General features: G+C 43.1%; 1 protein-coding gene across 2 annotated transcripts in view; it reads right to left on the bottom strand.

Annotated features, from left to right (window-relative positions):
* LOC140211574 (aminopeptidase Q-like) overlaps positions 1-25779 on the bottom strand; it is a 193081-nt gene extending 167302 nt beyond the window's left edge. Inside the window, exon 1 of one of the 2 annotated variants that reach the window (XM_072281418.1) lies at positions 24986-25779. In XM_072281418.1, coding sequence (XP_072137519.1) covers positions 24986-25611 — 626 coding nt within the window. In that variant the 5' untranslated portion in view covers positions 25612-25779. The remainder of the gene's footprint in view (positions 1-24985) is intronic. The other variant, XM_072281417.1, reaches the window with a different exon arrangement.
* Positions 25780-27756: the final 1977 nt, after the last annotated feature.

The following is a 27756-nucleotide window of genomic DNA, read 5'->3' as shown; positions in this document are numbered from 1 at the left end:
GGGGGAGAGATTTTTGTGATGGACATTGAGGTGGGTTGAAACCTTCTTCAATGGGAGAAGCAAAGAGAAGAAGCTCGAAAGAACTGGCTATAGGATTCGACCTGGCGTGATCCGATGAAGCCCAAGATAGCAGCTGGTGTCGTGAGTACATCGAACACAATGGCTTTTGGAAGGTTTGAGCTCCAGCCTGCGCACATTTGACTGTTTAATTATGATGGGTCTTTTTCTTTTGTTCTTTAATAACTGTTTGGTCAAGCTAACATTCATAAATATTTCTAATATAATTGTATGCAGTGTACGGTCCTTGCCAACGGGAGATTGCAGGGAAGCAGTAAATCACACAGCATTCACACTAACCAGGGTTCAGGTGGGCAAGACTTCCCAACCTCACGGGTTTGGCGGGACCAAGTCACATCTACCCCAAGACATACGGAGTCTGAGAAAGGGGGTTTTCTCACTGCTGAGTCAGTGGCTGTTAGCGAGGGGCTTACGAGCCACATCTCTAGAGATGCCCAGTGAAAAGGGCTTTCATAACCATATAATGTATATTGAAATGAGATATTTCTTCAAATCAGGGTGTAAAGCGCAGTAGTACACAACTTATGAAGGTAAGGATAAAATCTACAGATGAATCACATATAAATAAACTAAAGTGCATTAATATTAAATATTGCAGGTGAGGGAACAGATTCACCAGTCACACTTTTAATATGATGCTGCATGGAGTTCAGAAGGGGGAAGAAACTGTTTCTTGTCCTGGCCGTTCTTGTTTTTTTTGCATCGTAGTCTCCTGCCTGATGGTAGAAAGTCAAAGAGGATGTTAGATTGATGGGTGGGATCCTTCATAATACAAAGGGGCCTGCATTAGCAGCACTGCTGATAAATGTCCCAGATGGACGGTAGGGAGACTCCTGTGATCCTCTCAGCTGTTTTCATAGCTTGTATACAGTATACATTGATAATAAATGTACTTTGAAATTTGATCTTACATGGTTCATGGAAGAATATACTCTATTCCAGTGCAACATCTAAAATAAAGTGAATTAGAAGTGTGCTTGGGTATAAATAGAAATAAGATCCAACAGTCTGGGAAGACTGCTGGACTAGCCCCTGCAGATTCCTGAGTGTGCCGGATTATCAGAGTTTTACTGTATTTTGTCTCCATCATGGGTTTATTTGTCACCCAAACTGATTTTTCCCAATTTCTAATTCTGAACATGTATTAATTTTCTCATGTCTCAATTCATAGAAGTTCCCATTTACTATGCTGATGCTCCTAGACTAATTGAGCCTCTACAGTTGGTTAAAATTCTTGCTCTCACAATCGTATTGTAACATGAACAAAACCATGAATGACCCAATACCCGTTGCTAATGTGCATCGTCCTTCTGTCATGCCATTGATATAATTCAGTATTTGGTTATGAAATGTAATTTGCCTTGGCAATGTGATGGAATTGAGACAAGATTGATGATAAAATATTACTACTGGCCTGAAATTTCTCCATGTCCTGCTGTAACTATGAGGAGAACTCGAGCAAAATTTCTCGGCTTACGAAAGGTAATCAGAGAGGTATTTAAGAGAACTATTTTCGGCACTGTGGAGAAAGAGCAGAGGAATGGGATTGACAGATTTCCTCTTCAGCACACACTTGATAACTTGCTATCTTGGTATTAGTAAGGATGCCATGCACTGGGTGTATGGTCATGCACTTTGGTAGAATGAATAAAGGCATAGACTATTTTCTAAACAGGGATAAAATTAAGAGGTGCAAGGGGATTTAGGAGCCCTCATGCAGGGTTCCTTAAAGGCTAACTTGCAGGTTGAGTCGGTGGTAAGAAAGGCAAATGCAATGTTAGCATTCATTTCGAGAGGATGAGAATATAAAAGCAATGATGTAATACTGAGGCTGTATTAGGCATTTGTCAGTCAGTAATTGGAGCATTGTGAGCAGTGTTGGGCCCCTTTTGCAAGAGAAGAAGTGTGGCATTGGAGAGGGTCCAGAAGAGGTTCACAAGAATGATTCTGGAAATGAAGGGGTTCTGGGCTTGTACTCGCTGGAGTTCAGAAGAATGAGGGAGGGATCCCATTGAAGCCTATCAAATATTGAAAGGCTTAGATAAAGTGGAGAAGATGCTTCCTCTGGTGGTGGAGTCTAGGACCAGAAGGCACAGCCTCAGAATAGATCAGGGTTTCCCATTCCTTTTTATGCCATGGAGCCCGACCATTAACTGAAGTGTCTATGGAGCCCAGATTGGGACCCTCCTGGAATAGAGGGATAACCCTTCAGAACAGATTTGAGGAGGAACTTTTTTTAACATATAACATATAACAATTACAGCACGGAAACAGGCCATCTCGGCCCTTCTACTCCGTGCCCAACTCTTACTCTCACCTAGTCCCACCGACCTGCACTCAGCCCATAACCCTCCATTCCATTCCTGTCCATATAGCTGTCCAGTTTAACTTTAAACGACAACATCGAACCTGCCTCAACCACTTCTGCTGGAAGCTCGTTCCACACAGCCACCACTCTCTGAGTAAAGAAGTTCCCCCTCATGTTACCCCTAAACTTTTGCCCTTTAACTCTCAACTCATGTCCTCTTGTTTGAATCTCCCCCACTCTCAAAGGAAAAAGCCTATCCATGTCAAATCTATCTATCTCCCTCATAATTTTAAATACATCTATCAAGTCCCCCCTCATGTTCTATGTTCCAAAGAATAAGGACCCAACTTGTTCAACCTTTCTCTGTATTTTAGGTGCTGAAACCCAGGTAACATTCTAGTAAATCTTCTCTGTACTCTCTCTATTTTGTTGACATCTTTCCTATAATTCGGTGACCAGAACTGTACACAATACTCCAAATTTGGCTTCACCAATGCCTTGTACAATTTCAACATTACATTGCAACTCCTATACCCAATGCTCTGATTTATAAAGGCCAGCATACCAAAAGCTTTCTTCACCACCCTATCCACATGAGAGAGGGTGGTGAATCTGAGAAATTCATTGCATCTGACAGCTGTGGAGGCCAAGTCATTTGGTATACTTAAAGCAGAGGTTGATAGGTTCTTGGTTATTAATGAAAACAAAGATTATGGGGAGAAGACGCCAGAATAAGGTTTGACAGGGATAATAAATCAGCCACAATGGAGTGGAGGAGCAGACGCAATGGGCCGAATAGGCTCATTCTGTCCCTAAGTCTTATAGTCCTATGGCATTCATCATTTAAATAAAGGCAATCAAACACATACCCAATTTGAACAGGGAAACTAATATTGATTGAAATAAATTATTAATCACCATTCGCCAGCAGAGCAGCGGGGAAGCAAGCTAGCTCAACTCTGACTGCTCCTCTGGCACGGAGAAGTTGGAGATAAGTACAGGGCAGAGCTCAGTCTCACAGAGGCGACAAGCTGGATGTCATTCAGACATAACCCAGCCGTGCTGCTATTGATAAGCAGCCCCATTTATTTGAGTGATGGCATCGACCTAAATTGATAAGGCAAGTGGTTCACTTACTTATCTTAATTATTGTTTCAATTGTATGTTGCCACTTAGATGTGTTGATAGTAGCTTTAATAATTATTTTTTAAACTTCTTTATAAAAGTATTTTAACATCTTTGAATAAAATCCTGGATCAGCAGCAAACTGTCAAAAGTCTAAAAGAGTAGTCGAAGGATGGTGTTTTGTTTTGTGATTTCAAATCATTAAACTAATTCAAACGACATGGGAGTCCGAAATCTGGGTCTAATTTCGGGTTTACTTTAAGCGGGATATGCATGTGTCACGTGGTAATGTGATGACTTATGCATTAACATGTTTTTACACATAACATTATTTAAATGACCAAGAATACTTAGTCAATATATATACAAGATAACTCAAGTATTACTTATACAGACAGCTTCTCAGGGTCCGTCATCTGAGACCTATTAATTGCTCACCCACTTTTTGTGACAAGGTCAGGGAAGCAAAGTCTGAAGCTTGGCCTGCATATGCCTAGGAATCATACAATTAGTAGGCTGTGTTGAGCACAGTCCCTCTGTATCTTTTATATTTCCCTTTTAAATGGGGCAGCTCGGTAGCGTAGTGGTTAGCACAGTGCTTTACAGTACCAGCGACATGGGTTCAGTTCCTGCTGCTGCCTGTGCGTTTGCATGTCCTCTGTGTGGGTTTCCTCTGGGTGCTCCAGTTTCTCCCACAGTCCATAGACCTACAAGTTGCTAGGTTAATTGGCCATTGTAAATTGTCCTGTGATTAGGCTAGGGTTAAATCGGGGCTTGCTGGACATCGCCCCTCGTAGGGCTGCGTTGTATCTCAATATCTAGATTAGATTAGATAGATAGAGGCCTTTTTCTTATAACAGCACCTGCATATTTTATGCAGTCAATTTTAAACGTGTATTCTTAATCCTCTTAAAAAACTGTCCTGCACACACACACACACACACACACACACACACACACACAGATTCAGATCCATTTATTTATCTCACGTACATTGAAACGTACAGTGAAATACGTTAACACAAGGGATTCTGCAGATGCTGGAAATTCAAGCAACACACATCAAAGTTACTGGTGAACGCAGCAGGCCAGGCAGCATCCCTAGGAAGAGGTACAGTCGATGTTTCAGACCGAGACCCTTCGTCAGGACTAACTGAAGGAAGAGTTAGTAAGAGATTTGAAAGTGGGAGGGGGAGGGGGAGATCCAAAATGATAGAGGAGAAGACAGGAGGGGGAGGGGGAGATCCGAAATGATAGGAGAAGACAGGAGGGGGAGGGATAGAGCTAAGAGCTGGACAGGTGATTGGCAAAGGGGATATGAGAGGATCATGGGACAGGAGGCCAGGGAGAAGGAAAGGGTGGGGGGAACCCAGAGGATGGGCAAGGGGTATAGTCAGAGGGACAGAGGGAGAAAAAGGAGAGTGAGGGAAAGAATGTGTGTATATAAATAACGGATGGGGTACGAGGGGGAGGTGGGGCATTAGCGGAAGTTAAAGAAGTCAATGTCCATGCCATCAGGTTGGAGGCTACCCAGACGGAATATAAGGTGTTGTTCCTTCAACCTGAAATACGTTGTTTGTGTTGACAACCAGCACAACCTAAGGATGTGCTGTGCGCAGCGTGCAAGTGTCGCCATTCATTCCAGTGTTAACAGAGCATGCCCACCGTGTTCAGCAGAACAACACAAGCAGCAACAACAAGAGCATCTCCTTCCGCCCTCCCACCCACCCCCTTACATACAAGCTGTCACAAACACTACTAACTCATAGATGAATGATTATCACAGGTACAGTAGTTCCCCATCTCATCATCCAACAGGTCTCATGTCCAGGGAAGTCATTTTTTTGAGGACTTTGAATTCATTTGTATATCAAACACAGGGTAACAGTGAAGTTTTAGCTGTTACAAACATCGCTGTGTTATAGGCACATGATATTTCGTAATATCAATGTGAAGGTTTGAAGTAAATTTAATAACCAAACATAATCTTAAAAATTGGCTGGGAACTTTTGAAATCATCTAAACACAATTTTTAATGAATGTCGCAGAGTATCTCAGAACTAGTTAACTATTGAAGCCTATAACATACATTGCTGTATGGTCACTTCTAGAAAAGCACAAGATGTCATCTGATACACATTATTTTTCCCATATGGAAAGCATCATGTGGTTAAAGTGACCTCTGCAGCAGCGTTACAAAGTTGGCAGGGTTCCAGCAAGCTGGGCTCAGTGACACGATCCAATGCGCGAGACCACACAGTTTACTCAGGCAAAATGCTAACATGGCTGGTGAAGGGAAAAAAATCTTTTATTAGTACACTTATCATCTTGTGCTTGCCTGCTTACTTACCCAGTCAAGATTTTAAAACATAAATTCATGTCAAAGCATTCCATCGCCTTCCCTTGCTTCTTCACGAGGTGACACCTGATATGTCTTGCCCATAACTTCCATAAGAAATTCTCCCTATTCTCCCACCTTCATCCCATAACCTTTGGTACCCGTACTAATGAACAATCTCTCAAGCTCCACTTTAAGTGTATCCAATGACTGCACCTACAGCAGCCTATGGCAATGAATTCCACACATTCAGCATCTTCAGGCTGAAGAATTCCCTCCTCATCACTGTTTAAATGGATGTCTGTTCTGAGACGGTGACCTCTAGTCCTAGATTAGCCCCATCCTCACTTCATCCTCTTAAACATTACGGATTGCAATTGCTTTGTCACCGATTACTCTTCTGATAAGGATTTACTCCCCGGAATTCCTTCCCTAAGCCTCTCCATCTCTCCCTCTCTTTCCCTCTTTAAAAAGCTGCTTAAAACCCACTTCTTTAACTGAGCTTTGGATTATTTTCCACCATATGTCCTAAAGTGACTTGAAAGCTTTAGTTCTGTTAAGTATTCTATACAAAGACTTCTTCATTACTTCACAAACAGAAAAAAAATCTGCAGATACTGGAAACCCAAAGCCACGCATAGAAAATGCTGGAATGGGGGAACTCAGCGGGTCAGGCAGCATCAATAGAAGTGAATACGCAGTCAATATTTTGGGCCGAGACTCTTCTTCAAGGCTGAGAGGGAAGGGGGCAGATGCCTGAATGAAAAGGTGGGGGTGGTGGGGGAGGGGAAGGAGGACTAGCTAGAGGGTGATAGGTAAAGGCAGGTGGGCGGGAACGGTAAAGATCTGGAGAAGAAAGAATCTGATAGGAGAGGAGAGTGGACAACAGCAGAAAGGGAAGGAGGAGGGGAACCAGGGGAAAGTAATAGGCAGGTGAGAAAAAGTGGTTCTCTACTGAACATTTTGCATACAATCTCCCATTATGCTCGTGAGAAGTGAAGCTTCTGAGTAATATTAAAACATTCCACATGTTTCAGTTATTATCTAATTGAAAGCTTTGTTATAAAATCGTGTTGGATTTTATAGAAGCAGGAACACAAATAACTACTGTTTATTTATTACAATGAGCCTTTGAAGGCACTGACTATTTTCTAGCCTACAGATCTATTATTTCTAATCACACTTGATCATGATCCTACCACAGAGGCAGTTACAAGTAAAACAATATTTTCCATATTACAGGCAGTGGTTCTCAGTAAGCTTCCTTTCTTTGTCTATTAGTACGTAGGTAGTGCACTGAGAATGGGTCTGGAGGCATTGGTAAGTTCTTTGCGTGAGATGTGGAAACTCTGGGAGACCTCCAGTCTCTCAGATAACTACCTCTGCATGAAGGGCACTGAGCTGCAGCTCTGTAGAGACCGTGCTGAGGAAATGAAGCTGCAGCCTGTATGTAGTGCCCTGTGGCCTTTGCCCTCACTGATAACTATACTGCTTTGGATGCTGTTGGGAAGGACAACCTGCTGGAGCAGGCTTCTGACACTGAATCTGCCTCTGTGTCTCAGAAGGGCAGGCGGGTGGTGGTGAGGGTCGGAATAGGAGCGCAGTAGTGATAGGCGATGTTCCCTCTAAGGTCTGCGCATGCATGCATCTTTTTCTACAGGCACACAAAAGGAATTTAAACTGCATGCCAAAGCTTATCAACCTCTGCCTCGTTGACATGTTAAGCGTATTTCATGATTGTACACGATCATCTTCCCTTCTCCAGTTTCTGATGCAGATAATGTGGGCAACGTGGAGTTTGCGATGACTGTCTGTAGATTTTAGAACTGGCTTACTTATACTGTTTTTGTTGAAGAAATTATTCAGTGCACACATGTTGTTGTCACTGGGCGAAAAATTGCACAGCACAAGAGTTTAGCGCAGACTGGTCATTACAAATTAGAGGGAACAGTGGTGATAGGGGATTCAATAGTTAGAGGAGTAGACACAAGGTTCTGTGGATGTCATAGAGACACCCGGTTGCTATGTTGCCTCCCAGGTGCCAGTGTTAAGGATGCCTCAGATCAGATCCATGACATTCTAATGGTGGAGGGAGAGCAGCCAGACGTCGTGGTACATATTGGTACCAACGACGGAGGTAGGAAAAGGGAGGAGGTCCTGAAGAGAGAATATGGGGTCCTAGTTAGAAAGGACATCCAGGGTAGTGATCTCTGAATTGTGCCTGTGTCTCGCACCAGTGAGGGTGAAAAAGGATGCTCTGGCAGATGAATGTGTGGCTGAAGAATTGGTGCAGGGGGCACAGTTTCAGGTTTCTGGATCATTGGGATCAGTTCTGACCTATACAAAAAGGAACAGATTACACCTGAACCCGAGGGTGGCCAAGATCCTTGGGGGCAGGTTTGCTAGAGTTGCTGGGGAGGGTTTAAACTAATTTGGCAGAGAGATGGGAACCAGAGTGATAGTGCTGAGGATGGGGCGGTGGGTTTACAAGCTGAGGCAGAGTGTAGCGAGACTGCTAGCAAGGAGAGGCTGATGCTGGTGCAAAATTGCTGTCATTGAGATGAGTTGCAATGTAAAAGGAGATCAAAATCAAAAAGGATGGTGAATACAAGACGCAAGGTGCTATATTTGAACATTCACTGTTACAGAATAAGGCAGATGAACTTGCAGCACAGTTACAAATTTGCAAGTATGACATTGTGGGCATCATTGAACCGTGGCTGAAAGATTGTAGCGGTGAGCTTAATATCGATGGATACACATTGTAGCAAAAAGATAGGCAGGAAGGCAGGTAAGAAGGGGGTGGGTTGGCTCTGTTGGTAAAAAAATAAAATCAAATCCTTAGAAAGGGGTGACATATGATTGGAAGATGTAGAATCCTTGTGGGTAGAGTTAAAAAGACCCAGATGGGAGTTATTACAGGCCTCCAAACAGTAGCCAGGATGTGGGCTACAAATTACAATGGGAGATAGGAAAGTCATGTAAAAAGAGCAATGTTACGATAGTCATGGTGGGTTTCAATATGCAGGTAGATCGGGAAAACCAGGTTGGTGCTGGATCCCAAAAGAGAGAATTTATAGAGTGCCCGCACGATGGTTTTTCAAGCAGCTTGTGGTGCACACATAAGGGGAAAGGCAATTCCACAGTATTAATTAACACAACATGTGTACGAATTCTGAGAAAATAAAATTACCTTTACACGAAAGGTTTAGATCAACTTCTAAAAAACTTTTGCTTTATTTTCCTTTTATTTCTACAAATGCAATCCTGCTACTAATTTCTAAGATGTAAGTATGTCAGATAATTCCACTGAAGTGGCATTATAATCTCTATATTGAATTATGCAGCTGTTAGCCATGCTTGTCTCTGGCTGGTAGCAGGTCAAGGGAGTGTTTTGTAAGCTTATTTTCAGAGTTACTTGGCTCAGGCAGTCAACTCAAATAGTTTTTACACATTTCCCAAAATACTAGGATACATGGAGATTTATGTGGAGAGTGTTTCAGATCCGCTACTTTGGAATACCAGTAGTAATATTCCAGAAAGTTAAGTCCTACAACGGTAAGTGGACTACATTTCTGGAATGCTTTACAGAAAGAAATCCCATCTGAAACTCAGATAAAATCTAGATGCATTAAAAGGTCTATTTTAAGTTAAATTGCTTCAAAAAGATCAACAATTACAAAATATATTCTAATAAGATCCATAATAAAAATTTATGCCAGGTCATTAAAATTAATATGGTACTTCTTTATTCTTTGTGACATCTTAATACAACTTAAAATGTACGAAATTAGTTGTCCATCTATATTTGGATTAGGACTGATTGATTGTTTGAATTTAATTATCTTGAGATTCAGAGGAAATGCTGACTAGCATTGGAGTTGCAATTGGCTTTCTTTAGTACTGGTCCAGAGAATAACTAGATATCACTCTCAAATCCATCACTTCATGAGAACTGATCGCAAAGCTGCTGTTTGGCATTCTGTCACCAAATCCCAGTTTACATTGTAAATGACTGCGTGTCATCTCACATAGATTATCGAGTAACAATATGAGTAGGGTGTTGTGTAATGAACCAGATTTGATTAGGGAGCTTAACACAAAGGAACCCTTAAGACACAATGAGCATAATAAAATGGAATTCTCCATGCAGCTTGAGGGGGAGAAGCTAAAGTCAGACGTATCAGTATTACTGTGCAGTAAAGAGTATTACAGAGGCATGAGAGAGGATTGGAAAGGGACAATAACAGGAAGCTGCTGAACAGCAATATCTGAAGTTTCCGGGGCAATTCGGAAGGCACAGGATCGATACATCCTAAAGATAAGGGAGTATTCTACAGGGAGGATGAGGAAACTGTGAATGGCAAGGGAAATCAAAGTCATCATAAAAGGAAAAGTGAGGGCATATAATATAGCAAAAATAGTGGGAAATTAGAGGATTGGGAAGCATTTAAAACTCAACAGTAGGCAACAAAAAAAATGATGAGGAAAAAATGAAATATGAAAGTAAGATAATAATATTAAAATGATATAAGAAGATACCGAAAGACTTTTTTTCAAATATATAAATAGTAAAAAAGAGAAAAGAGAGGATATTGGTCGAACTGCTGGAAAATTATGCTGGAGAGGTAGTAATGAGGGACACAGAAATGGTGGATGAACTTACTAAGTATTTTGTGTCAGTCTTCATTGTGAAATACACTAGCAGAATGCCAGAAATGAAGAGTTTCAGGGGCAGAAGTGAGTGTTGTTTCTTTTTCTAAGGAGAAGCTCCTTGGGAAGCTGAAAGGTCTGAAGGCAGATAAGTCATTTGGACGAGATGGATAACACTCCAGGGTTCTGAAGGAGGTAGCTGAGGAGATTCTGGAGGCATTGGTAATGATCTTTCAAGAATCACTTGAGTCTGGAATAATTCTGGAGGAATGGAAAATTACAAATGTCACTCCACTCTTTACAAAGGGAGGCAGAAGAAAGGAAATTTTAGACCAGCTAGCCTGACATCATTAGTTGGGAAGATGTTGGTGTCCATTATTAAGTATGAGGTTTCAGAGTACTTCGAGGCACATGATAAAATAGGCTAAAGTCAGCATGGCTTCCTTTCAGGGAAATCTTGCCTGACAAATCTGTTGGATTTCTTTGAAGAAATAACAAGCAGGATAGACAAAGAAGAATCAATGGATGCTGTGTACTTGGATTTTCAGAAAGCTTTTGAGAAGGTGCCTCACGTGCTGAGAAAGATAAGAGCCCATGGTATTATAGGAAAGATACTAGCATAGATAGAAGATTGGCAGGACTGTTAGGAGGTAAAGAGTGGGAATAAAGGGGGCCTTTTTGGGCTGGTTGGCTGTCAGTGATTAATGGTGTTCTGCAGGGATCAGTGTTGGGACTGCTTCTTCTCACATTATATCGATTTGGGTAACAAAACTGAAGACTATGTGGCCAAGTTTGCAGATGATACAAAGAAAGCTGAAGGGGCTGTAGTGTTGAGGAATCAGGGGTCTGCAGTAGGATATGGACAGACTGGGAGACGGGGCAAAGAAGTGACAGATGGAATATAGTGTAGAGAAGTGCATTATTATGCACTTTGGTAGAAGGAGTAAAGGTGTAGACTGTTTTCTAAATGGGGAGAAAATTCAAAAATTAGAGGTGTGAAGGGGCTTGGAAGTCCTTATGCTAGATACCTAAAGTTTAACTGGCAGGTGGAAATGACAGTAAGGAAGGTAAGTGTACCGTTAGCATTCATTTCAAGAGGATTAGAATACAAGAACAAGGATGTGATGCTAAAGCTTTATAAGGCATTAGTCAGAGTGAGCAGTTTTGGGTTCCTTATGTAAGAAAAGATGCACTGGCATTGGAGAGGGTCTGGAGGAAGTTGACAAGAATGATTCTGGGAATGAAAAGGTTATCATATGAGTCATGTTTGATGGCTCTGGGCCTGTACTTGCTGGAGTTTAGAAGAATGAGGGTGGATCTCATTGAAACCTTTGAATATTGAAAGGTCTAGATAGGGTGAATGTGGAAAGGATGTTTCCTATAGTGAGTGAGTCTGGGACCAACGGCACAGCCTCAGAATAGAGGAGCATCCATTTAGAATGGAGAAGCAGAGGAATTTCTTAATGAATCAATGAATCTATGTTTTTTATTGCCAGAGGAGGCCATGGAGGCCAAATTATTGGGTATATTTAAAGTGAAGTTTTATAGGTTCTTATTTAGTTAAGGCATCAGAGGTTATGGGGAGAAGTTAGGAGAATGGGATTGAGAGGGATGGAATGGTGGAGCAGATATGGTGGGCCAAATGCCCTATTCGGCTCCTATGTCCTACAGTCTTATGGTCTTGTAAGTAACCCTGAACCCCCATTTTATGATTAGATGACACAAGCCATAACCTCATCAAAGCAGGGAAGGAAGTGTCATTCATTCAATAAACTAAACTTGAAACCTAAAGCTATCATCAGTAATAGTGCTGTATACATATTGGATTGTGATACAAGACTACGAGGTTTGTTAATCTCTCTTTGAGTAAGATATCATAAAGATATTACTTGGTCTGGCCAGGTGTCGGACTCCAGATCCAAGTCAAAAACTTCAGGTGCCAGAAATCCAAAATAAAAAAACTGGAAATGCTGGAAATGCATTAGGAAGCATCTGTGGAAAGAGAAACTATTAACATTACAGATCTGGGTCAACTCATTAAAACATCTGTGCATTTCTAACATTTTGTTCTTTTATTTCAATAGTAGTATTGTTCAGTGGGTAGTGGCTCCATATGTCACTACTACAGGGCGTGACAACCCTGGCTTACACAAGTCCCGGGCTCAGCTGGCTCCGGCTGACAGTACCCGGTATGGGCCCCTATCCAGGGTTACAGATCCCACTGCCTTGTGGGTATCTTCAGGAGAAGAGAAGGCTAAGGAGTAAACCCTACACAAATCCGGAGTGGAGCCCCTAAGGTGGTTGGATGACGTATCATGTCACCTCCAGGCAGCTCCTGCAGCCAAGCTGATGCCAAATGTACTGCTACGCATTCCTTTGGACCACACCCGCGAGGCCGAGAGGGGGGTCTTGATGCTGGACAGCCCAGGATCTCCATATTCATCGCCCAGGTCTGCGCCCTGGAATGGGCGCATCCATTGTCTACTTAGACAGACGGAGCCATGAATGAGTATTGTTCACTATTATCTCCCCTTTGAACTGGTCCATCCAATCTTTCAGTTCTGCCAAACTGCATTGAAAACTCCTCAGAACAGCTTTATTACTTAACGACAGGCTGAAAACTTGGCTGAGTGTATCTTAGAGTTATAGGGCCATACAGCATGCACACAGGTACCTTGGCCCAGACAGTTCATGCTGGATGTACCCAAGAATAACATGCCAACTCAATTTAGCCAATTTCCATCCCATGGTCTACTGCTAATCGTCAGTGTAATAGAAGATGCCAACAGTGCTATCAAGCAAAGTTTGGATAGACATGTCAGAATGGGAATGGGATGTGGAATTAAAATGTGTGGCCACTGGGAGATCCTGCTTTCTCTGGCGGACAGAGCGTAGACAGAGGTCTATCCACGGTCTCCTCTACTGTAAAGATGAAGCCACACTCAGGTTGGAGGAACAACACCTTATATTCCATCTGGGTAGCCTCCAACCTGATGGCATGAACATCGACTTCTCTAACTTACGCTAACGCCCCACCTCCCCCTCGTACCCCATCTGTTACTTATTTTTATACACACATTATTTCTCTCACTCTCCTTTTTCTCCCTCTGTCTCTCTGAATATACTCCTTGCCCATTGTCTGGGTCTCCCCTCCCCTTGTCTTTCTTCCCGGACCTCCTGTCCCATGATCCTCTCGTATCCCTTTTGCCTATCACCTGTCCAGCTCTTGGCTCCATCCCTCCCTCTCCTGTCTTCACCTATCATTTTGGATCTCCCCCTCCCCCTCCAACTTTCAAATCCCTTACTCACTCTTCCTTCAGTTAGTACTGACGAAGAGTCTCGGCCTGAAACGTCGACTGTACCTCTTCCTAGAGATGCTGCCTGGCCTGCTGCGTTCACCAGCAACTTTTATGTGTGTTGCTTGAATTTCCAGCATCTGCAGAATTCCTGTTGTTTGCGTCTTTGAGGTGGGACTGTTTTGCCTTCACCGTTGAAGGATGCTCCTGCTGGCAAGAATGCAAGATGCCTCGTTGTCATCTGCTTAGCCACTGATCCAAACCAAGCTGTGTGGGATACCCTTGGGTTTCATGCTGTGATACAGAATCAGAACAGGTCCTTCTTCACTACCCTGTCTACAGGTGTTGCCACTTTCAGAAAACTGTACTTGCACTCCCAAGTCTCCCTGTTCTGACCCTTCTTCAGGGCCCTATCATGTACTGTGCAGGTCTTACCTTGGTTTAACTGACCAAAATGCAACACCGTGCACTTGGAGTTAAATTCCGTTTCATGCATAAGCCATTCTATTTACAACTGCTCTTATTTTAAACCAAATAAAACTACCCTGTTAATGTTTCAAAGCAGAATACCAACCACCTGCCGGGTATTCCAGATGGGGACCAGAAGGCAGCGAAGTTCCACATGCTTACACTAGAATCTACTGTACCTGATTAAAACAGTCCTATTCTGAAAAGGTGCAAATAGTCACCGAAAACAGAATGATCATTTTTTAAAGAAAATTTATTTAAAGGTGCAATGCAGAACAGGCCCTTCCACCCCCAAGAAGCCGCACATCCCTGCAACTCACTTATTTAACACTAGCCTAATCACAGGACAAGTTACAGTGACCAATTAATCTACTGACTGGCACTTCTTTGGACTGTGGGAGGAAACCCATGTAGCCAAGGGGGGAAGTATACAAACTCCTTATGGTCAGTGCTAGTATTAAACTCTGAACTCTGATGCTAACACTGGAATGGCATGCCGCAACCATGGCACCCCAACTTATTTAGCCAATCAGCATGGGTCAGGGCCTTCCAGCTCAGTGAGCTGCCGCCCAGTGACCCACCGATTTAACCCCAGCCTAATCACAGGACGTTTACAATGACCAATTAACCGACTAACCCCCCCATGTCTCTGGGCAGTGGGAAACCCACACGGTCACGGAAAGAGCATACAAACTTTCTTACACAGGACGTCAGACCTGAACTCTGAACTCTGACACTGGAGCAAACTGCTATGATACCATTGCACCCCTTGTAGATCAGCACATGGTATCCAGCAGCTTCAGGTCTTTACAGGATCTGAAATTCCCAAGAGAATGAAAAGGTCACAAACGTGCAGCAGGATCGATTTTAAAGGTTGGATGCACCTGTTTTAGTTTGCTCAATGTTGCCGTCGCACTCAGATGTGAATAATCTTGCTGGCCACATTGATCCTCTTGGCAACTATGTGCAGTACAACTTAAATTCCGCTCAACAGTAGAAAAATATTGCCACACCCGCTGTGCAGTTTAAACATTGGAAAAGCCAAGAGCTTGCTCCATTTTTGCCTATATAAATGTTGAAAAGTTGCAGTACATGTTAAAAATTTGTTGTTTTCTTTTTAAACACAAAACGTTCCTTGGTTTAATATTTCATATAATTGCTCAAAGGATTTTGGTAACTTCCTCTTGCAAGCCTAGCATGAGGCAAGGTTTGCCAAGGGTGGTTGACCCATATTCAGAACAGTTTTGTTGATAGATTAATGTGAGAAGAAGTAAACAAGGGAGCTGTGAAGTGCAGGTCAACGTTTTGCTGAGTGCGGAACTATGAAGAGAAGACAAGAAAATCCCAACAGATCAGACAGAGTCAATAAAGAATATTTGTGTTGGGCACGTGGCCAAGTGTTTAAGGCGTTCGTCTAGTGATTTGAAGGTCACTAGTTCGAGCCTCAGCTGTGGCAGTGTGTTTGTGTCCTTGAGCAAGGCACTGAATCACACATTGCTCTGGTCTGTGCGAGCAGTGGCGCCCCACACAGGCTTCCAATCTGCACCTTATAAGGCATGAAAATGCCCGACGCAGGCCTCTCATGGTCTGAGTCGACATTCCCCTCCCTCCTGTAAAGAAGAAACACAAGTTAATATTACAGATGACAAACTTACCTCAGGTCAACTCTGATCCACATTCCACAGTCTTACCTGTCCCTTTGCTTTCATTCCCTTTAACTGCTCTCATTATTCTAATAACTATTTATTATCAATGTATATTATGTACAGCCTTGAGATTTGTCTCCTTACAGGCAGCCACAAAACAAAGAAACCCAACAGAACCCATTAAAAATGACCATCAAACACCCAACGTGTAGGGAAAAATAACAAATTGTGCAAGCAATAAAGGTAAGCAAATACTATTTTCGTGAACTTCAGTTCTGAGCAAGTCCACTGACATGAAGGCAGCTGATCCAGGAGCCCATTAGTTGCAGGCCACAACACCAGTTCAGCGCCGAGATGAGTAAGCCTAAAGGAGTCTCAAGCTGAATACCAGCCTGTCCCACTCCTTTGGCCCCGACACCCTGACCTTTTCAATCTGGCCCAGTGCTTATTTGGCCAAATCTCAGGTCAATTCTCACTCTCAGATCCAGTCCCTGCCACTTCAATATGCTCTTGGGTTCAGGCCCTACCGGCTCAATTTGGCGCGTAACCGACCTTTCCAATGTGGCATGGCACTCAAATCGACCAAACGGGTTGTTCCTCACTCTCGGGCCTAAGCACCACTGCTTTGACTCTGCTTCGCCCTGCATCTGTTGCTTTGAATCGCCTTCAAGTCTGCTCCATCAATGGGCAAACATTGGCTCATACTCCACTCTCGGGCCTAGGCCTCTCAGCCTTAATTTGGCTCATACCCGCCGTGCCGTAACCATCCTGCACCTTCGAGGCTTCTGTTCGCATCTCAAAAGTGCGAGGTCCTGAAAGCTCAGCTCTGAGGGGGAAGTTGCAGTGATCACTTACCAGAAAAAAAAGCGATTAATAAAGTAATTAATAGTTTTGTTGTTGCTAGCAAGTCGTCGCTGTGCTCCATCTGGAAGCAAAGTAAGCAAATAACATTCAGAACTGACATTCGCAAAAGTGAGTCCACGGCCACGATGCCAGTCACAGCTGACCCAGGAGGCCGTTAGTTGCAGGGCACAGCCTCAGCTCAGTGCAGAGATGAGTCAACCTCGCAAGCAGCAAACAGCTCCATCAACCTTGTTATAACCAATACTATCCCTCAATCACCCTATCTGGGATACAGTATTCATTTTGTCCAATCCATCCCTTACCCACCCTAAATGCAATTTAAAAATAACTCACTTTCTTAGTCCTGATGATGGGTCATTGCCCAAAATATTGTCCGTTTCTTTCCACAATTGCTGCCCAAACTTCAGTGCATCTAGAAATGTTTCTGGTTTTTATTTCAGATTTCCAATATCAGCAGACTATTTCCTTTATACTGATTTTGTTTTCAAAGCTGCTTTCCTGTGGGCATTCTAGAATTTCCTATATGAATGCAACTTAATTATTTGACTTTATGACAGTACTTCCTGGCCTGAAACATTTATTTTTGTTTTTTCAGCTGCCATCTCTTGGTTTGGTACAGACACAAACCAATAACAAAATGTTTGAAATTATGTTTAATTTCCATACTATATCCCTAATTCTGTCCTTTCTAGGTAACTCGTCCTGAAACCTGTTTGGTAATGACTTCATTCATTTATTAAGACATTTTAAGGTCATTACTCTTGCAGAATTTGTAAGATCAATTTTATCATGAATGTCTCAATTTTTCAATCAGATTCAAGCTCATTCTTCTAAATAACTACTAGTGTAATAATTTGTGAAGCTCAAGGTGAGAGATATATCAAGTCTGAAGTTTGTGCAGGTCTGTGTGTCACGGTAGGATTTTAAAAGTCTACAACTTATTAAGGATACAGGATAAAGAGGGATTGGCTAGAAAATAGAGCATATGTCACTTATACCTTTGCAGAAAATGTGCATAAATTCATTTTATAAATGTTTTAATGTGTCAGTATCAATTTCATGTGATTATCCTGACTACTGCAAGTGTCCAGCACAGCGTGCCCTCAACTTATTAACTCTTCCTAACCCATACGTTTTTGGACTGTGGGAGGAAACCCACATGGTCACAGGGAGAACATAGAAACTCCCTACAAACAGAGGCAGGAATTGACTCCTGATTGCCGGCACTGTAAAGCACTACGTTCTCATACAAGCCAACTATTTTCCTGCTGCACCATTCAATAATCTAATGGAGTTAAAAAGGACATTCTTTTACTTTTTGTTTGTTCTTACCCTTTTACCAGGGGTGATTGATAAGTTTGTGGCCTAAGGTAGAAGGAGTCAATTTTAGAAAACCTAGCACATTTATTTTTTAACATAGACCCCTCCTACATTTACACACATAGTCCGGTGGTCATGGAGCATACGGATCCCTTCTTTGAGGAAGTTGGCGTCTTGGACCTCCAGAAAGTTGTCCACAGCAAGGGTGATTGATAGGTTCGTGGCCTAAGGTGGAAGGAGATGAGTTATTAACTTCAAACTTTCTGCATAATCACTCAAAGAGTTGAACTGCACGTGCATGTAACGAGAGCTGTATAACTCATCTCCTTCTACCTTAGGCCACAAACTTATCAATCACCCTTGCTGTGGACCACTTTCTGGAGGTCCAAGATGCCGACTTCTACAAAAAAAGGGGATCCATATGCTCCACCACCACTGGACTAAGTGTGTAAATGTAGGAGGGGACTACATTGAAAAACGAATGTGCTAGGTTTTCTAAAATTGACTCCTTCTACCTTCTATTTCTTCTGATAATTGAACCTAATTTATTCTGAAGGAATTAGTTTAGCCATAACACTATCTGGCCTTTATAACTAAAATGGTTGATGAATCCCTTTTGATATTGTATGCTCACAATTTAGCTTCCCATTATACACAATATAATTATAGTTTGCCTGAAGCCTATTTTGTATCTCCCTCAAACTTCACTACTCACTCATTCTCTCCTTGGTATTGCCTCATTGGACTTTCAAATTATTCCTTTATAAACAACTTGGCAGGAAATCCGGATGGCTCTATCTCAGCAGCCCCATTTTTTTGGAAGGGAGATCGTTTTGAGAAAATGGAAATCAAGTACATATAGTAACGGCGGTTCAAAGATTCAAAGTACATTTATTATCAAAGAACGTACAAATTATAAAACATTGAGGTTTGTTTGCTAACAGGTAGCCTCTAAGCAGGAAACCCAAAAGAACCCAATTAATGAAACAGAGAATAAAAATAAAAATAAAGGACCGACACTCGATACGCAAGAGAAAAAAAAAGAACAAAATCATGCAAATGAAGTTTCTATGCATAGAGTTAAATTACAGACACACAACAGGTCCCTTTCTCAACACATTGCAAGAAACTTGCCTTAATCCCATATCATCACAGGAAAACACCAAAAGGTCAGGTTGGTTCCAAATTATTAGGTTCCCAGAAACATCTTCCAAGGATTTTTGGTGGTCTTCACATTAGATAACAACAATGTTAAAATTAAATGTGTTGAGCATTGCATTTCAAAGACCTCATTGGGACTAGTTCTCTGGTCACAGGTTCTGCTCTCATTCCAAAAATTTCCTGAAACACTATCCAACACTAACATGACAAAGTTTTTGAGGTCTCGAGGCACACATTTGCTTTTTTATGAGAAAAGGATCTGCAATTACAGTGTCAAAATTTCCTATGTTTTACTTTTTCCTCATCTGTTAAGTAGTCTTAGCTCCATGAAGCTGCCCCTCTGCCATATTACTTTCATTTCCTTTCCTTCCATTGCTCTACCTATCTTCAGATCCATGCTGATTCATCACTATTCCCTCTGTCCTTCCGCTCTCTAAGGCAGAGCGTTCTGTCCTCAATAAAAGCCTCACCTTTGTCCCCCTTTGCCTGCACCTCAGAGAGTTCAGCACCCGCCACGGCGTTAAGCTCTTCTTCCATTGCCTCCATTTCCGAGCCCACTTCTTTGACAACGATTCCACACCCCGCACAAATGACCTCTTCTCCCATATCCTCCTCTGTTTGGTCACCCTGTTCTGGTTCTCTGACTGCTCTGAAACTTTCCATCTCCAATTGCTGACGAGACATCAACCATCTCAATTTCAACACTCTATCTCATCCTCCAACCTGACCCTTTCCAAGTGCACTGCCTTTGACTCTCTCCACACCAGTCCCAACCTTACCATCAAACCTGCAGACAAAAGGGGTGCTGTTGTAGTGTGGCACACTGACTACTACCTCACTGAGGCCAGGCGACAACTCTCAGACACCTCCTCATTACCCACCCCTCGAGGAGGACCGCTGCTCCACATCATCAGAAAACTGTCTCTGACACTATCACTCACCTCATTTACTCTGGAGAACTCCCAACCACTGCCACCAGGCTCATAGTTCCTTTAACCCACACTGCTCACTTCTACCTCCTACCCAAAATCTTCACAACTGATGTCCAGGTAGGCCTATTGTCTCTGCCTGTTCCTGCCTGACTGAACTCATGTCCTCGTATCTCAATTCCATTCTATCCCCCTTGGTTCAGTCCCCTCCCACCAACATCCGCGGTATTTCTCATGCCCTTGATCTTTTCAGTAACTTTCGATTCACTCACCCTGACGACCTCATCTTCTCCATGGATGTTCAGTCCCTATACACTTCTACCTCCCATCAGGAAGGCCTCAAAGCCCTCTGCTTCTTTCTTGACAGAAGAATCAACTAATCCCCCACCATCACCACCCTCCTCTGTCTGGCAGAACTGGTCCTCACCCTGAACAATTTTTCCTTCGGCTCCTCCCACTTTCTCCAAACTGGAGGGGTAGCCATGGCCATTCGTATGGGCCCAACCTATGCCTGTCTCTTCGTCAGCTATGTAGAACAATCTATGTTCGAGGCCTTCCCCAACTCTTCCTCCACTACGTTGATGACTGCATTGGCACTGCTTCATGAACCCATGCTGATCTCATCAATTTAATCAATTTTGCCTCTACCTTCCACCCTGCCCTGAAATTCACTTGGGCCGTCTCTAACACCTCCCTCCCCTTTCTTGATCTCTCTGTCTCCATCTCTAAAGACAAACTGTGAACTGACATCTTTTATAAACCTACTGATTCCAAAAGTTATCTTGACTAACCTCTTCCCACCCTATCTCCTGTGAAAAAATGCTATTCCCTTTTCTCAGTTTCTTCACCTCCGCCACATCTGTTCTCAGGATGTGGCTTTCCATTCCAGGACATCAGAAATGTCCTCCTTCTTTAAAGAATGGGGAAAGTTCAACAGCCTCCATCTCATATTGATACAACCCTCACCCACATTTCCCGTACATCTACGCTCACTCCATTTCCATGCCGACGTAATAGTGATAGAGACCCTCTTGTCCTTACCTACCACCCCATCAGCTGCTACATCCAACGCATTACCCTCTAAAACTTCCACCATCTCCAAAGGGACCCTACCACTAAACATAGCTCTACCTCCTCCTCCCTCCACTTTCCACAGGGAACGCATCCTTCGTGATTCCCTTGCTAATCCATCCCTCCCTCCCCACTAATCTCCCTCTAGGCACCTTTCCCTGCAAGCAACCTAAGTGCTACACCTGCCCATACACCTCCTCCCTCACCTCCATTCAGTGCCCCAAATAGTCGTTCCAGGTGAGGCAACACTTCACCTGTGAATCTACTGGGGTTGTCTATTGTGTCCAGTGCTCCTGATGCGGCCTCCTCTACAATGGGGGACCAAGTTGTCAAGAACCTCCATGCCATCCATCACAAGCAGGACTTCCCAGTAGCCAAACATTTTAATTCTGATTCCCATTGCCATTCCAACATGTAGATCCATGGCCTCCTTTTCTGCCAAGATGAGGCCACCCTCAGGGTGGAGGAGTAACACTTTATATTCCGTCTGGGTACCATTCAGTACGAATATCGATTGCTCCTTCCAGTGAACAAAATACACCCCCTCACTACCTCTATTTCCCCACTCTGACCTTTCATTTCTTCTCACCTATTTGTTGTTGTTCAGCTGTTAAGTTGAGTCTGACTCTTTATGACCTCATAGTGTCCACAGGGTTTTCCTGGCAAGATATGGAAGTAGATTGCCAGGCCTTTTTTTCCACGCAGATACTGCTGCTGCCCAGGCTGGGACCTGGCTGGGTTTGAGCTCAGGACCATTTACCTTGAAGTTCAGTGCTGATGCCATTACACCACCTAGATCCCTTCCTCCTTTCCTTTCTCCTACTGTCCATTCTCCTCTCCTATCAGATTCTTTCTTCCTCAGCCCTTTACCTTTCCCGCCCACCTGGCTTCAGCTTCCAGCTAACCTCTTTCCCCTCCCCCTCACTTTTTAATTCAGGCATCTTCCTCCCTCCCCACTTCCCTCTCAGCCCTAATGAAGGGTCTCAGCCTGAAATGGCGACTGTTTATTCCTTTCCATAGATGCTGCCTGACCTGCTGAGTTCCTCCTGCATTTTGTGTGTGTTATTTTCTGTTTTGAGTGGAGTGCTTTTCATCTTCAACACACTCAATGTTGAAAAGGTTCCCCTTCTCTAATCACCTAAAATGAGAAATGGCTTTATCTCAATATTAACACAAGGCTCCCCTACTCATTGCAGGCTTGGATAACTAAATTAGCTTACCAGTGTGCAAATTCCTTGAAATCTCCAGTCTAAAATGGCCCACGTGGAAATATTTAATGTCACCCTTCAAAAATGCTTTTATATCCTATGATGATGAGGAAGTTCCTCAAAATAACTCCAGCCACTGATACAAACCCTCATCATCTTCTCAAACACCTCTCAGCCCCTGGACTGATTTCCAGGCCATAGGAATAGATCAACATTTGGAAGTCTGAGGCAAAGAAGTACTGTATTTGGGAGCCTCTTTGAAGGAAAGGCAGGAATTGTCATCTTTCTCGGATATAGTGACATGCACAAGGTAAATGCTGTTAGAAGAGAGGGATATGTATGGAACGGATAAAGTAAATGGGAATTGGGATGAAAGGTAATCAATTAAACCACACTGGTTATAACCATTAAATCATATCAACCCAGGGCATTGTAAATTATCCATCCGGCTCCAATTTCTCTGCTCCAATAGAAAACTAGACTGGTCTGTTTTTCTCCCTAGGAATTTCCGTCATTCAATTAAATATCGGATCAGTGATCCATAATCCAACTCCACATACGAGCCCGTCTTCCACATCTCTTAATACAATAGATTAACAAAGATCTATTAAAGTTGAAAAGTTTGCTTAGCATCAAATGCAGTTTACTAAATGTTCTCAGGTTCCATTCCCTAACTCTATTCCTGAAAAAAAATAGCCCTTGCTTCTATACCAAGCCCCACGTCCTGGATTCTCCGGCCAGTAGAATTGAACAATTTCTACCCAGCTCTCCAGATTTTCTCTGTAGCATTTAATGCTATTCAGCTATCAGCAAATACAGTAAATGTCTGAGGAGAAAAACGAAGTTAACTGTGTGAACCCCATACACTCCTGCTGTAGACTCAACTTCCTGCTTGCCTGCTTATTCCGTCATTACCCAGATTTTACTTACATTAAATTTCCCTTCTCTCACAGAAACACACTTGCCTTCCACACTAGTATTGAGATATCCCTCTTCCTCCCAAAAGTAGTTATTGTCACCCATAATGTTTCCATAGTGATGATTATGATTTTGAGGGGTTTCGCACCTGGTTTAGGTTCTAGCCAACCACAGAAGGGTACATTGACAATGATTACTTCCGCAGACTGCAACAATCAACACTTAAACAATGTCCTTTAAATATTAAAGCTATAATTATTGACTATCGTTGTCAAATAATGCATCAGATCTGTATTCCCCCTTAGCACAAGGTTACTTAGCACGGATTTCCACTACCTTGGCGCGGCCTTACGACACAATTACGTAATGCATCATAAAACAAAGCATGCCTACAAGAATACTAAAGCATTTTTTAAAGTCCATCTATATGGTGAAAATTTCAACAATATTTAAGGTGGGGGCATATATGGGAGGCAGGGTTTGAGGGTCGGCACAACATTGTGGGCCGAAGGGCCTGTACTGTGCTGTACTATTCTATGTTTTATGTTCTATTAATTTAATACTCCGATTTAATTGGAAACCTTAGGCTAACAAAAATATCAGCAACATAATAGGTTTCTTGGAATGGTGTAAGGAATCATCAACATCACACAGGGAGCGGCCGATAGCATGTGCACTGTGCAAACCAATTCAATAACAATCGTTAAAAGCAAAATACTGGCGTGACATCCAAACGGAACCGTTTTGAGTACAATGTCACAGGTCGCCTCGAGATGTCCTTTACCAAACCCGGCTTCCGCGAATGAGTTTCATTAAAGAATGCGCCAAAACTGACGGGACTTCGCCCTGCTAGCTACTGCATGTAGTCACACTGTTTAGGTTCAGATCAGCCAGAGGTCGAACCAAACATCAGCGCAAATATGAACTGTGGATCAAATATTGTTTTCGTTAAAATCAATTCCGCCACAAAACAAAATCAAATCCTACCTGTTTAGTTAGAATTTATTCTTCAGAGAAGTTCTCTTATTCAAAAAGATATTTTATGTTTAAATATATTCTTCCGATGCTCCGAACTCAATGGTTAGAAATTCAGCTAAAATTCAAGATAAAAGCGTATGTTCCGAGTTGTCTCGGCAACTGGACTTTTTAGGCTGCGGGCGGATGATTTCGGAGAACCGGCAGTGAGTTTAAAAAGGAGCAACGCAGCCGGACAACTGCGCTAAATTACCCCGAACTCCATAAACTTTCAGCAGTAAAATGTTAATCGGGAGCATGTGCATCGAAAGCCACTTTATTGAAACTGCACCGAAAATCGTCAGGAAAGCGACCTGGGCTTGACCTCTCTATTAAATGCCCTCTGTGAAGGGCCATGGGGTGATTTTATTTTTACCGTTATGAAGGTTTGACGAATGCAATAAAGACGTTGCTCGCCGCATACTACCAAACCCACCGCTGCAGTAAAGACTGGGAAACATACATGCAGAGGTGTAAAGAATGACCTGTTGGACTAGAAAAGACCAGACATTGAAAGCGCGTTTTAAAGTGAGAATGGTTGCGCTGGTCAGGAGTTCCCCACTCTCTCCGAAGTTTCTACAAGCTTACTTGTTAATCCCCCATTCCAAATAGCTGTTGATGGAAAGCCCCGTACAGTTCTCCGTCATCTGCCCGCTGTAGTTGGCCTGGATAGTGTAGTCTTGCCCCGGTACCAGCGTGTCATTCAGTTCAATCACCAAGTACTGGTTTTGAACTTCAAGCCAAATGTCTAAGATGGTGAGAGAGGAGAGCAACCCGGAGCGGCGAGCGCTGACAGCCACCCCGCTGTAGTTGAGCTGCTGGCTGTGAAGCAAGATGATCTCAGTCTCCTCCTTGCAGGTCACCGTCATGTTCACCTGGCCGAGGAAGTTCTCCAGTTCCAGCTGCCCGGGAACAAGACGAGGCCACAGCTCCAACTGGTAATTCCTGGGTATGAGAGTGCTTGGTAGGCGTGAGTTGTTCCACGGACCCTGACGGCCAGAGAAAGGCGGCCAGTCGGTGCTGGGAAGTTCCCAGGTCGCCGAGATGATCTGAGTTTTGTCAGCCCTCAGCTTGCCATAGAGTATGGCTAACACCGTCGATACCAGCAGTAACGCCAGGATGAGGAGGCCGAAGAACACCACCACCTTCCGGCTGAGGTAGAATCCGGAGCTGGCATTCGATTTCATATTTGGTGCCGGGTCCTTCTGGGGCATCTTCAGCTCGGCTGGGGTTGTCTTTACGTCTTATCGAACTGCTCACATTTCTCGTCTGAGACCGCGAGGTTGAACCTGATCCCACTCGGACCAAAATCCATCTGACTGACAATTTAAAGTTTTGGTGGGTTTGCAGCGTGCATCGAACGCCCAGTAATATCCCTTCTTACCAATGACAACACAGAGCGTAGTGTTTCCCGGTACTTTGGGAGTGCCCCGGGTTCACTTTGAATATGCGGCTGCTGTTTGTTTCTGGGGAGATTCGCATGCAGTCCAGGGTAGGGAAAGCGGATGAAAGAGCACATATGCCCCGTTAGGATTAGTATGTCTCGTAAAACATGAAATAGTCGTTGCAGGTTCTGGAATTTAAAGTTTTAATAATGTATTCGTGCACATTTAAAGCAAACAGAAATCTTGTCATACATTGTGCTGGCTGTCGTTCCCTTGAGCTGACACTAACAGACATACAACCTGGTGTATTAGGAAGCCACCTGCACATTGAATAATCTTAGTGAAGGCAACTTCTTTCAGGATCGAAGAATAAATTGATTTGACCAGGACTGCTGAATTCTGAAAAACTGTAATTCCAAGTGCAGTATCCAATGTGAATTTGTTATGACTGTGCTGGAGTTCAGGGCTCATGCCTGGGAGAAATTCTGGGACAAAAAAAAAGAGGCTAACGCTTGGATTGGTCTTCTGGACATTGGAGAAACTGTCAGACACATCACCCGAAATTGTAGATTAATTAATTTTAACCCGAATAGCTGCATTGTATTTTATTCCTACATCATCTCCCGGAGTACTCTCAGTTGGAAACGAAGTTATGGGGACGCAATTGTTTATTAACTTGCCGTTTACATGTTCACCCTCGCGCCTAATGGGCATCCCGCTGTCTGGGTGTAAACTCCCCACCTACACAGGCAGGCAAAGAATGGAGAGCGGGAACAAAATACGATTGACATCGTCTGGGTGCAAAATCTGCTCTAAATAGGCGATGGATTTGTACACGCCGATTAATAGCAGATGCCGCAAAATTCAGGACTTAAATCTGCGCGCGTAAAAACTTGTAAACACTTGTGCGACATCAACTAATTTCCGTAGCACGTTCAGCTTTTTATAGTCACGCCATGCTCTTTCACTCTCTCTCTCTTTGTTAACTTTGTACTGCTGAACACCCATGGACAACGGACGTCATTTCACACAGCCACTGCTTCAAGGAACTTGTGGCGGCCCCCGCGGTCGCCCATTCCCAGGGCGAAGCTCCCAGACCCTGTGCCCTGAAGTCTCCTTCAGTAGCGCCGACTGAATTTCACATTTCACTCATGCCCTGACAGTCCTCCAGGGCTTCATTCCTCTCCTGTCTCTATAACCAACCCCAGCCAAACAGATTTCTGAGGTAAGAGCGAGGTGCTGGCAATGCTGGAGAAACCAAATAACAACTGTGGAGTGAGATAGACTTAATATTTCAGGGGGGGTTCTCTCTCCATAGCTGCTGCCCAACTTTCTGATTATTTTCAATCCTAAATCGTTGTTTCCAGCACATGCAATGGTTTCAAAGTTTCAAAATTGAATATTTGAGGATTGAATCATCCCAAAGATGAAGAACTGTAATAAAAGGTGGATGAGGCAACAAAGAGTGACAAGAAAGTCAAAGGCAGCATTAAAACAAACAAGAGGGTATATAAAATAGCAAAAAAAAGTGGGATGTTAGAGATTGGGAAGAATTTAAAACTCAACAGAAGGCAACTAAACAAAATAAGGAGAAAAAAATGAACTATGAAGATAAGCTAGCCAAAAAATATCAAAGGGGATACCAAATGTTATTTTCCAGATATATGAAGGGTAAAAGAGAGGCAAGATTGGATTTTGAACAGCCGGAAAATGACGCTGGAGAGGTAGTAATGGAGGACAAACAAACAACACATGAACTTAATAAGTATTTTGCGTCACTGTTCACTGCAGAAGACACTAACAGAATGACAGGAATTCGAGAGTGTTAGTGGGCCAGAAGTGAGTGTAGTTGCTATTGCTAAGGAGAAGGTGGAAAGTCTGCAGATCATTAAGTCACCTGGACCAGATGGACTACATCCCAGGGTTCTGAACGAGGCAGCTGAAGAGATTCTGGAGGCATTAGTAATGATACCT

The sequence above is a fragment of the Mobula birostris genome, chromosome 17, assembly GCF_030028105.1.
Source record: "Mobula birostris isolate sMobBir1 chromosome 17, sMobBir1.hap1, whole genome shotgun sequence".
Lineage (NCBI taxonomy): Eukaryota > Metazoa > Chordata > Chondrichthyes > Myliobatiformes > Myliobatidae > Mobula > Mobula birostris.
The sequence above is the reverse complement of the archived record's forward strand: the minus strand, read 5'-3'. Positions and strand labels throughout refer to the sequence as shown.